The 13,215-nt window shown below is 41.0% G+C and overlaps 1 protein-coding gene across 1 annotated transcript; it reads right to left on the reverse strand.

Annotated features, from left to right (window-relative positions):
- Positions 1-766: 766 nt before the first annotated feature.
- On the reverse strand, positions 767-12,204 carry mat2aa (methionine adenosyltransferase 2Aa). Its single transcript, XM_060909473.1, has 9 exons — positions 12,027-12,204; positions 8,065-8,142; positions 6,818-6,940; positions 6,447-6,559; positions 5,836-5,979; positions 5,068-5,286; positions 4,800-4,982; positions 4,578-4,711; positions 767-3,989 (listed from the first exon to the last, which is right to left on the reverse strand). The coding sequence occupies exons 1-9, from the start codon at positions 12,097-12,099 to the stop codon at positions 3,887-3,889; spliced, it is 1,170 nt and encodes a 389-aa protein (XP_060765456.1). The 5' UTR covers positions 12,100-12,204; the 3' UTR covers positions 767-3,886.
- Between the last annotated feature and the right edge of the window lie 1,011 nt (positions 12,205-13,215).

Consider the following 13,215-nt stretch of genomic DNA (forward strand, 5'->3'; position numbering starts at 1 on the left):
AGTCCATAATGTGATTTTCCCTTTTGCAATGATCTGTTATAGCTGACTTATAATTTTCCTGTTGTGCCTTTTCTTTTATTGTTCGGGTTTGTCTTGTAGCTGTCTCCTTTTCGCACTCTTTCTTATGTTCATTTTTTCTTGTGTTGAAACTCCTTCCTGTCTCCCCAATGTAAGTTTTATTGCATAATTGGCATGGAATCTCATATATGGTGTTGCATCTGTTGTCCGGATGTATTCGGTCTTTGGGATGAACCAGGATCTGACGGAGTGTTGTGTGTGGTTTGACAGGTGTGTTAATGTTGTATTTCCTCATTGCTCTTTGAATGCGTTCCGTTATTCCTCTGATGTATGGTAATGTCACTACTCCCCTGTGTTCTTGTTTGTTGGTTTTTTCTCTTTCTTCTGTGTTTTAGTGTTTTTGACCTGTTCCGCCCCTTTGGATATTGCCCATTGTGGATATTGACATGCCTTCAGTGCGTGTTGTATATGTTGTTCGTCCTGTTCTTTGTCCTGTGCATCTGTAATTATCGCTGCGCGTTCATGCAATGTTCTAACTACGGATATTTTGTGCATTATGGGGTGTTCGAAACATGTCAGGTAAACAAACCTAAAAAATTAGATGTCTGATAAAAAAAAAAAAAAGAAAAAACTAACAATATTCAATATAAGACATAACGAACGTAATCGACAGATTTTAACCTGCTAGGTCACTTTTGAAAATTTGTCTACAAAATCTAAGTGAACAAAAGACTCAAAGACCAACTCAGGCGGTGCAAGCAGAATTTATTTAAAGTCAGGAAACCATATGAAATACTGTAGAAATGGTGGTGGATAAATTAGGAACTGCAGCAGGTACAATCATCACAGCAAGAGACAGCATGGTGGATGGAGAGGGGTAGAGCAGGAGAAAGACAAGAGAAGGCACTTTTGCTTCCTGTACGCTAATCTGGTGCACTAATCGAGATCTTTTAACAACCAAGTAGAGCAAAAGTAAACATGGCCAGTTTCTCTGTACAACACTGGCCAAACACTTGCTTCTGTCCCAGTTGTAGGGCAGGTTATACATGCACATGAGCATTAATGACTAGCCTTGGTCTGCAATCCCTAGAAAAACTAAAACAGGCAACAATGGTCACAGCTTCAAAAACCACCCAGTGTTAGAGCCTCCAAGCTTTTCTGTACAATGCAATGAGGATGTCACAGGGTGGAACATTGGGCAAATACACGGATCACTTTCAGGATTGTATACAAAAACTCAATTTTAGGCTCCCTGACTTCCATATGGGCAGCGGGGCCTGGAACTGGTGCAATTAAAACAGTGAAGGAAACCCCTCTGCAGCAGTGAGGGAGCTCAGCTTCTCTGTAACCACACTGGCTATCGACTGCACACGGAGGGGGAAGTGCAGGGACTTCACTGATGTCTTAAGTACTAGATTTACTCTATAAAAAAATAAATCTAAGAAATAGAAAGGAGAGTGGAGTCAGGAATTAAATCCTTCAGCACCACAGCTGATCACAGCTTCTGGCTTCTCTGTAGCACACCAGAACTTGTGGTCTGCAAGGACTGAGATCCATAGACAACTGAAACACCATTTAACAAAAATACATGTTTAATTGAAACAGGTCTGGAGTTATACTCCAACCATACCTTGGTACCATTTGGACTTAAATGTTGCTCTGATCCTCAGGTTTTGATCACATTAAAATAAATGAATCATTAAAGCATATATGCAGAGCCATGGCCTCACTTGTTAAATTTCTTGAGGTCTCAAGAATAGCACAGGAATAGTTTTAAGCGAGGCAAGGCAAGTTTATTTATATAGCACATTTCATACACAGTGGCAGTTCAATGTGCTTTACAGAAGTAAAAGCAAAACAGTAAATAGTAAATAAAATAAATGGGGAGGAAAATTAATAAGAATTAAATAGTAGAAATAAAATAGTGAGATAAAAGTTCAATTTTAAAAAACAGAATAAAATCGTTTACAGGTTTTACCAGTAAATTTTGCTGCTGCGATTTGGTAGATCTGATTGGGTTAGGCCGCTGCAACATAGAGAGGTAATTGGGCCCTGTACCATTTAGAGATTTGTACACCAGCAGCAATGCTTTAAAGTCAATTCTGTAGCTTACTGGAAGCCAGTAAAGGGACCTTAGAATTGGAGTAATGTGCTCTGTTCTTTTTGTTCATGTGAGAACCCTAGCCGCTGCATTTTGAACCAGCTGAAGTCGTTTGACGGGGTTTTTTTTGGCAGGCCTGTGAAAAGGCCATTGCAGTAATCAATCCTACTAGAGATGAAGGCATGTATAAGTTTTTCCAGATCATTTTTTGACACAAGTCTTAGTTTGGAAATGTTTTTTTTAGTGATTGCTTTCATGTGACTGTCAAAGTTTAGCTCGCTGTCAATGAAAACACCAAGACTTTTAACCATTTCTTTTGTTTTAATCCCCTTTGTGTCAAGAATAGTGGTAATCCTGAGTCTTTCATCTTTTTTCCCCCAAATAGAATTACTTCTGTTTTATCTGTGAAGAAAACTGAGACATCCAGTTGTTGATTTGATCGATACACTGGTAGAGACATTCAAGGGGGGCATAATCATTAGGTGATGGAGCAAGATAAATTTGGGTGTCATCTGCATAGCAGTGATATAAAATTGAATTGTTCTTGATAATTTGCCCAAGTGGGAGCATATAAAGGTTGAATAGTAATGGTCCAAGAATCGACCCCTGGGGGACACCACAGGTCAAGGACATTGATGTTGAGGTACAATTTCCCATGGTAACAAAGCATCAATAAGTCTATAGTAATTGTTAACGATTAGAAGTTATTTATCTAGGTAGTGGTCTGAGTGAATGATCTTGATGTCTGTAATGTCACAGCAGGAAGTCTATCGGTTTCATTACCATTTCTGCCATACTTAAAAAAAAAAAAAAAAAACCCACGCTGACTGCAACTCCAATCCTCCATTTTGAGCCAATCTATCACCATGCCACGTAGATACGTTTTTGGCAGGTGCAGCAACATAACAGAAGGTGGCTTTACATTGCATTCATGGCCCAAGAATGCTCAAACTGCAAGATTGACACATTTTGTGAGAAGTTCACAGGCACATTGGGCAGCTATGAAGCGGTCTCTGCACATTTTACTGAGGATTTGTACGAGACCTCTGATCTCGTGAGGAGCGTTGGCTACAAGCCTGTATTGAAAGAGGGTGCAGTACCAATTAAAGAAAAAAAGTATTTATTTTTAAAAGAAGAGTTCAGTTGCACCAGTACTCCTGGAGTGAGCTGAGGGTCATTGCTAAAACCCAGGACGGAACACATTACTCAGGCAGTGACCTCACGTTTCATTGCTAAAACCAGTGAAATCTTGTTCCATCCTGGGTTTTAGTAATTGCCTGAGCCCAGCAGTAATGGCAGAAGACACAGTATGAAGAAAGCAGTGAATGAGTGAAGCAGCAGTCTTATTTCTAAACTGGATACTGCTGCCATCTCTCCCTTACATGGACAGTGAATGAACGGAGAACTGAAAGATTGTTTCGAAACAATTGGTCACAAGATCGGCCTTCAAGAAGCGAGAACAGACGGGTAAGCTTACTCATTTGGACTAAAGTTTGATTGGCTTCAGTGCTTCATGTGACAAATGCATAGCAATCTGCATTAACAAATTTGTGCAATCAACTTCAGTAGGATGCAGGACAACACTATTCAAGCGGTCATACGACACTTCTAAAAAAGAGACAGGAAATGGATTATAGCTTTAGATGAAGTGCTGAGCGGGTACAAGTGGAAGGACGGATTTATACATCTAAGTTGAAGCGTGCGGGTAAAGGTTTTCAGAGCAGCCAGGTTCGCCTTGGGTAAACCTGATGACTGGATGCAGTTACATCAATACTGAAGCTTTTTAGGCACCTCCCATGTGAAACCATCGCGGCCGAAGTGGCCGTACACAGCGGTTTGCTGGTAGATTGGCCTCTTCATGTTCAGATCCCTGCAAGTAGACAGGAAAACATGATAGACACTACCAAGAATCAAAATGCTTAAAAAGTTAGATTACAGGCCACCTGAATTAACACCATCCCTAATCAGACACGATGCAGTTGGTTGAACACTACAGACTAAAGTTTGCATCTCAAGATGTTAACCTACATCCTATACAAGCCTCAGTAGCCCTGGACTGTCTGGCTTTCAAAGACCAGAAGCAAAAATAAAAGAACCCCCCCCCCCCATCTGATGTCCGTTAGCTTCACTCATTTGAGCTTGCCAAACTTCCAGAACATGAACTTGGAGAAAACGAATCTAGAGTTCAATAAGCATCTCTGCTGCTCTCCACCAGAGCACATGTACAGCTGATAATTTACAAGGAGCTTAATCACACCCAACAACCCATTTGGTCATGTACATCAGGAGTGTGCAGAACTGATTGCTGACTGATGTTAGCTTCTGACCAAGCCAAGACCAGCTTCTTGGCATTTTTGTCACGCCCCTTCATCAACTTGCACTCAAAGCCACAACTGATCTGATCATAGCCAAATCAGGAGGCACAACAGTATACACCACACAACCAAGCCTATTTTACCTGACAATGACACCAGGGCGGAGGTCAAAGTTCTTTTTCACAATTTCAAGCAGCTCCTTCTCACTCTTCTCAGAGGTGCCATAGTGGAAGATGGAAATGGAGAGAGGATGGGCCACGCCGATGGCGTACGACAGCTGCAGATCAAAATCAGAATTAAATGGAAACCCAATTAAAGTACTTTAATAGTACTACTGTTAAAAAAAAATTTTTTTAAATCCTCACCTGTACAAGGACACGTTTGCAAAGCCCTGCCTTAACCAGTGACTTGGCAACCCAGCGAGCAGCGTACGCTGCAGAACGGTCCACTTTAGTATAGTCTTTTCCAGAAAAAGCACCACCACCGTGAGCACCCCATCCTCCGTACGTGTCCACAATAATCTTGCGTCCAGTCAGGCCAGCATCACCCTGCAAAGAAAACAGTTTTGAAATCCAGGTGAAGGAATAAAATCTGCATCCACTCCATCTCACAGGTGGCATGTTCGCCACTCACCTGGGGTCCTCCAATAACAAAGCGCCCGCTGGGCTGCAGGTGGTAGATAGTATCTTTATCCAGGTATTTGCTGGGCACCACTGCCTTCACCACCTGCTCCTTCAATGCAGCATGCATCTGCTCCAGCGTGACGGATTCATCATGCTGTACAGAGATCACCACAGTATGCACACGGACCGGTACCATCACGCCACGGTCCTGACGGTACTGCACAGTCACCTATACAAGAGAAAGTTCAACAAGGGATGACGTAACGTCACAATAACAAACCAACTCCACCCCTCCCTTTTACATACAACTCAACCAAATAAAAACTAACAGCCTCGACAAAGCAGTCTGAGGCGAGTACGTTAGGACTCGCACACTAGAGGCACGTTTGCGTTTCTTGCTTCTAGATAAAGCAGCTAGCATTCCTTTAGTTTGCATGTCGACTCCAGTACTTTACATACAACAGAATTGTAACATTTGTGCACACTTCATTCAAGCACAAGAAATCCTGACGAAAACCCTTGAACAGAAAGGTGAAAAGCCAATTTGGGGGTGCACTCCTTTGCACAAAACTCAACAGGACTATTTCCAAAATCATAAAGTTAAGATCTTATTCAACATAACTGTTCCGCCATTTAGCAATGGTGTCCTGCAGTGCTTATGGGAAACTCCGCCCAGAAGAGTTGGATCTAGACACTGTAGAAGATCCTTTGCTTGAATAGCGTTTTGAGAAATCTTTAGCCGAAATCTAACACACAGAGCTGCAGTCAAATACCTCACCTGAGTTTTTGAGTCAGGCCTCAGCCATGACAGCTCTCCGCTGCGGCGCAGCTCAGCCAGTTTAGCATTCAGCTTGTGTGCCAGGATGATAGTCAGGGGCATGCACTCCTCGGTCTCATCAGTGGCATAGCCAAACATCAAACCCTGAGAACCAAACAAGGCACATTTCAGACCAGAGGCACCATGTTCTTTACATGCATGAGAAATTATGCCATGTCAGCACCTGAGGCTAAATCATGGCAAGAGCATTTTTTAAATACTATAGTTCCTTTATAAATTAAAAAGAAATTACAAATAACTAAACAAACTGCTTTAAAAATACATCTGAAGCTTTTTTTTTGAAAAGGTGCCACCCCAAAAGGTATATTTAAAAAAAAATAATTTCCCTTTTGGCATTTAGACCGCAACAACAAAATAAAAACATGCCTGATTATCAATGTCGTCTTAAAAATAAGATGCTGGTGGTTCTTGACCCTTTATTAAAAACCATGGGTGAGTTTTACATGCTGTAGTTGTCCCAATTCATGCTGGTGCACTGTTAGTCCCATCCTGTACTCTCCTTACACCACTGTACTATTATTTCAATAGCTTGCACCACATTTCAGACTCACCTGGTCTCCAGCACCAATGTCCTCCTCTTTGCGGTCTATGTGGACGCCCTGGGCAATGTCTGGAGACTGCTGCTCCAGAGCCACAAGGACATTGCAGGTCTTGTAGTCGAACCCTGAGCAATGAAAAGCATGTTAAAAGTTGCAGAACCAAGACGGTGCATGTCCCTAAACTACAAAGAATACCATGGGCACCATAACCAACACAACTACTACACCTGGGCATAAACACTACACAAGACACGAAATTATGGCCCACAAACCTATACTGAGTGCTCACTACAATGGCAAATCTTAATACAAAAGCAACTCAAATGTGCACTTTGTAAAATGCCATGCTTTATTGCACAACCGAGTTCATACTCCTGTCAGACCTTTACTGGAGTCGTCATAGCCGATCTGCTTGATGGTATCTCTAACAACCTTCTGGTAGTCAACATGGCCAGATGATGTGATCTCACCAGCAAGCAAGATCATTCCAGTCTTTGCCGCGGTTTCTGTGAGAAAAGATTGCAGCAAAATATTAAAAGGAGAACTGAAGGCAAATTTATCAAAATTCTACTTCATTTAATGCATTTTGATAGCCATTTTGTCACTGCTATAGCAAATTATGAGTGTTTGAAATATGCTACGCAATATCAATCCATGTGTCAAAGCAATGGCCGTAAACCAGATTTGTTGAGACCTGTGCGAAACATCATAGGACGGAAGCAAAATGGCAGCCAACATCTGCCAATGTTGTCAGAGGACACGCTTTGAATGCTGTTTTGAATGCTGATGTAATCAAGCCGGAAGTTGTTAGTTTTGATAGCAAGTCAGGAAAGTTTGAAAAAGTAGGCAGTAATTGTCATTTAACTAGTTTTTGTGCAATACATCGTTTGGAAAACAGTTTTCAAAATGGCGGCACTGACACTTCACGTTTCGAAGTCTTGCACAAGTCTCGTGAAGATCGCACGGATAAGCGACGCCTACTGTGGACCAAACGAACTACATTCAACATGGCTAAAAACTGAATAGGCTGATATTAGATAAGAAAACTTTATTGATCCCTTTGGGAGGGCTCCCTCAGGGAAATAAATTCCAGCATCATTACAGGATAATGAGAGAAGAGAGAACTTCTAGATAAATTAAAAAGTATTTACATATACAAATAAAGAGGCAAAAAAGTTATTTAATTGCAATTAGTTGCCAATAAAAGTCATGATATAAGGGTACTAAAACAAAACGCAATTGAACACCACGTTAAGAAATAAAGCAAGTTTAAAAAGTGACTTCAGTTCTCCTTTAAGGAAAGAGAAAATAAAAAGGAAGCAAGTTTTTTTTTTTTTTTTTTACTTTTTTTTTTTAAGATAGGACAGTGTAGAGAGACAGGAAATGAGTGGGAGAGAGAGACGGGGAGGGATCGGGAAATGACCTCGGGTCGGAATCGAACCCGGGTCCCCGGATTTATGGCATGGTGTCTTAGCCATCTGAGCCATGACACCCCCACAAGTTTATTTTTAGCTTTAGAAAAATCTGAAGAAGGGTATGGAGAGTTCTAGCTGCTTAAATACACAGCTTAACTGAACTATGTACATGACATTCACAGAATGTTAGTCACTGTATACGTAACACCACTTACCACATGCAACCTTGGCATTAGGGTCCTGCTTGAGATGAGCGTCCAGTACAGCATCACTGATCTGGTCACAAATCTTGTCTGGGGAAACAGTGCAGGTAGGGGTTACTGTTAGAGGGCTGTAAACAGTGTAAATAATCCAGTAATTAGCCTAAAAGACCCCGATTCACGCTGTAAAAATATAAAGCACTGCACTTCAGTACAGGAAGAAAAACAAAAACGGTAGTGCTCATTAGGCCAACCTGGCTGATGAGAGGAAAAACCATGCCAAGACTCGAGTAAACCCATTACTCCCAGATGACTGAAGCAGCACAATAAGCTCCAAGTACAGTGCATCCCCTGAGGCACAACACAAAGGAAGACCTCAACTGTAACAGCCAAGCAGCTTACATTAAGCTCATGTTCTTTCTACCCGAGTGAGACATTAGTACAATATACCGAGAAATCATACGCATGCGTTTTAAGCATCTCCTCTAGCCATCACATGGAAACTGATGATTAAAAATTTAGTGTTCAACTGTTATAAGAGAGATACATGGCACATCTCAGGCATGACAACTTCTCTATATTTGACACACTGACATTTCACTTTCAAAACACACCAAACTTTACAACAGCTGCATGTGAAATGGAGACGAGAGAGAAAAAAAAAAAAAACACTAAGGCAGGAAAAACTCATCTCATTATCTCTAGCCGCTTTATCCTTCTACAGGGTCGCAGGCAAGCTGGAGCCTATCCCAGCTGACTACGGGCGAAAGGCGGGGTACACCCTGGACAAGTCGCCAGGTCATCACAGGGCTGATACATAGACACAGACAACCATTCACTCACATTCACACCTACGGTCAATTTAGAGTCACCAGTTAACCTAACCTGCATGTCTTTGGACTGTGGGGGAAACCGGAGCACCCGGAGGAAACCCACGCGGACACGGGGAGAACATGCAAACTCCACACAGAAAGGCCCTCACCGGCCCCGGGGCTCGAACCCAGGACCTTCTTGCTGTGAGGCGACAGCGCTAACCACTACACCACCGTGCCGCCCACGGCAGGAAAAACTATTCTGGGTAAAACTTATTGTCCATTACAAGTAAAAAGTAACCAATAACCAAACTTCAGGCTCAATGTATGATCATTTTATGTTACAACTCAATTATTCTATGGTTTTCTTAAATAAATAAAAGTACTCACAAAATAGGGGCAAGTGGAAAGTAACCCCCACTTACCCCCCCAGGGTGGGTTATTACCCCAGGGCAAGTGGGTTTAAAAGTTAACATGTCGAGCCCTGGCCTAATGGCCAGAGAAACACTTTGGGACCAGAAAGCCACTGGTTCAATTCCCTGGACCTGCAGGAATGGCTAAAGTACCATTGAGCAGGGAACCTAACCCCCAACTGCTCCCCAGGCTGCTCTGGGTATACTGCATGTCACTCTGGATAAGTGTGAAAATGAAAGCAAACATCTTGCAGATAATCATCTCAATAATAGCTTTCACTCAGCAGAAACGAAAGTAAAAGTTTCACATGTACAAGTGGAAAACAGTTAGTCACTGATGCAAACATGTGGGTTTCTGAGTAACCATGTGGGTTTCTGTGTACACTGTGGTATGGTATACACGTTAAAGATCAGCTTGGTCTGCAAGTTAAACAGTGCAAATTAATTTCGCATGTGAAACATCTTCACACATGCAGCTGCTTTAACCAACACCCAGTTCAGTGCCCAAGACAGAGCCAAACACTTGGTAACCTTGGAGTGAAATGATAAGAGCACACTGGTTTTCAAAGTGAAACTATACACTTCACAGCTTGCATAACACACTCATGACTCAGTGCCTTATGGGTTGTTTTACAATCAGGGTACGCAAGCTAAAAATCACATTTAACACTTAATATCAAAAGGCTTGACTAAATAAACTTGGTTGTTTATTGTAGCCCTGTGATAGCTCTATTTACCATGCAAAAAAAATTTGGTAACGTTATTTTTGGTGAATGTATGGCAATATAGGTCATACTTGGCAAAATTACTCGTGTCATTTAGAAAAAGTGCTTTTTTTGACCACAGGTAGCTCCAAAAGGGATGCACTTACATCACTATACCATAAAACAAATATTTGGTTCCATATCATTGGAAACATAGTTAAGCTTTAATGTTGAATGCCAGTAAGTTTTCAGACTATTTTGATCAAATTAGTATGTAATTGTGTCCAAAAAAAAAAAAAAAGTCCTCTCCGAGACAGCTAATTTTTCAATATAAAATAACATATCTAAAATGATTATTTTCATCCTAAAATGTGGTCAAGATATTGGGACATAAATATTAGACAACTAACACAAAGCTTACAGCCTTATATTTAAAAGCACTATGGAAGTAGTGGATTCCGAGTTGTCAAAAAAAAAAAAAGTGTCCTCTCCGAGAATCACTTCATTTGTTTCTCCCAGCCCTGCTTAAAGCTACACTTAAATCTTATAGCGGATTACACAAGACTACCACACACATGTCAAAAAGTTACCTGAAATCTGTTCTTTAACTTGTCCTTCACTTAAAAACTGGTACAAGAACCAGTTTGAATTTTGGACCCCTGTGACAAACTATACCCTGATTGTAAAACAACCCACAACACACTCATAACTCATCCAGTGCCTTATAGGAGCTGACTATGGGCAAAAGGCAGGGTACACCCTGGTACCACAAGTCACCAGATCATCACAGGGCTAACAAAGCCGTTCAGACTCACATTCACACCTACGGTCAATTTAGAGCCACCAACCAACCTAACCTGCACGTCTTTGGATTGTAAGGGAAACCAGAGCACCTGGAAGAAACCCACAGACACTGGTAGAACGTGCAAACTTCACACAAAGAGAAGAAACCTTTGCCGCATGCATACTTCAAGCACAGCGAAGTTCATCCTCTGCATTTAACCCATCTGAAGCAGTGAACTCGTACCTACAGCAGCCACACACAGCGCCCAGGGAGCAGTCAGGGGTTAGATACCTCACTCAAGGCCACCCCATGTCAAACTAACCGTGCAGACAACATGCAAACTACACAGAAAGGCCCTCGCTGGGCTCGAACCCAGAACCCTCTTGCTGTGACGTGACCATACCATGCTAACCACTACACCACCACCACCACCATGACTCTCCTCCTTTGGATGCCCGAAGAGAGCAGAAAAGGGGATGTTTCTCAACCTGGCAACCTGGCTGCTTGCTGACGCAAGATTGCACGCACACACGTGGAGGTAAAATGCACGCAGTAAGATTTTCACTCTCGGTTCTTTCTGAGTGCTAAAGGAAAAGAAAAATGCAGAGAATATTAAAGCTGAGGTTTAAAAAAAAAAAAAAAAGCTTTATAAACGAATGAACAGGATTTGGATGTATACAGAATATATATTTAAAAAAAAAAAAAAAAAAAGAGTAATTTATAGCTATTATGAATAGTCTTATTTAAAAGAAATGATAAATAAGAACACGTGCTAGTCCTGGCACTGTACAATCACCATTCAGCGTCTCAGATATAGCTAATAAAACCTTTCAGCGAGGAGAAAAAAAAAACCTACACCTTTAAACCCAAGTCCCTGAAAAATAATGATATTTTCTGACCCGCAGCTCGCGCTTGCGTTGCCTCGGCCTGCTACTGCGGGTTAGCACTAGCTAGCATGCTCACAGTCAGGATTAACCGAAATTAGCAGACAAAAATCACAAATTAACGTTCACCAAACCTTTATGCACATTATATGCATGTTGGATTCCTGGAGTCTAAAGCTAAAAATTTCGCGCGTGTTTTGATAAACGAGCTAAATAAATAAATATTATAAATAAATAAACCGACTGACGCAGCTATTGTTTGCTAAAATCCTAGCTACACAGACATGACTCAGGGCCGGCTTGTCACCATGGCAACAAGTTATCCTTAAATCTTATTTTTCACTCCAAAATAAAACACGATATTATTTAGATATCCATACCGGGATGTCCTTCACCGACAGACTCAGAAGTGAACAGGAAGCAATCGCCATCGGCACCACCGTGAGCGTTCATGTTAATAAATTAACTTGTAAATTTCACTAAAGAGAGCAAAATAGAAGAGCTAAAAGCTAAACGCCTGTTTAACTGTGAGACGCAGATCAATCGCTTTTCAGGTCGTCATGAGCAGCGCCGCTTGATATAGAGCAAACTGATTGGGCCATCGTTTTCAACAGCCAATCACGTTCCAGCTGAAGATTTCCACGTGATGCAGAGGACTCAGAACGAAACAGAAAGTTCCCTGAGATAAGGCATTATATATTTATATATCTATACTCTCTCTATATATGTTTATTTCTAACAATTTTGTCCTTTCTTAGGCAAATTCATTTGGCATTTACAATCAGTTCATGTGATTACTTCTCAGGTTATTGAAGTGAATTTATTTTATTTTTTTTTATTTCCCACTAAAATGTCTGACATCAAAATGGGGAAACTCGCCCTGGTTCATTCATATCAGATATATTGCATATTAACTGCAAGGGTCTGTGTGTCATGTATGTCCAGAGTTCACACAAAAAAAAATGTTGGTGACACACACAATCCATTAAGCTCAAGTGCATCAGCTGATGAAACAGTGAATGTACATTTGGAAGTGGACTCTGTTTATGTACAGAGCAAAGTACATAGAGACAACACCTATATGTGTTAATATCTTACTCAACTGGAAAGTGAAAGTGTGTGTGGGGTGGGGGAGGGAGGCAATTATATACGAGTAGATGTATTCAAGTTTGTTTTTTTAAAGCAAAAAGTAAAAAATGTATTTAAGTGGTGAAATTAACTTCATGTCGTGTTTTCGTGTGAAAAATAATTTTTTGCACTTCTCTAAATCCGTTCAGATTATTTTCATTTTCACTTTCAAGCAAAGCAAAAGTGTGCAAAAGTTATAGGCACCCTATGTGTGTGTGTGTGTGTGTGTGTGTGTGTGTGTGTGTGTGTGTGTGTGTGTGTGTGTGATCAATGAATTAATTAGTGCAAACGTTGTGTTATTATTTCTATATCATGGAGTCAGTACAAAATACTTTAGATTTCCAAAAATTAGGTTTACAGCACAAAATTAAATGTTACAGAAAATGTTTGTAAGGCATTAAAGAGATCAGCAGATTATGAATGAGACCACATTTTAGAGAA

Source organism: Neoarius graeffei, chromosome 25, assembly GCF_027579695.1.
Source record: "Neoarius graeffei isolate fNeoGra1 chromosome 25, fNeoGra1.pri, whole genome shotgun sequence".
In the NCBI taxonomy this organism is placed as follows: Eukaryota; Metazoa; Chordata; class Actinopteri; order Siluriformes; family Ariidae; genus Neoarius; species Neoarius graeffei.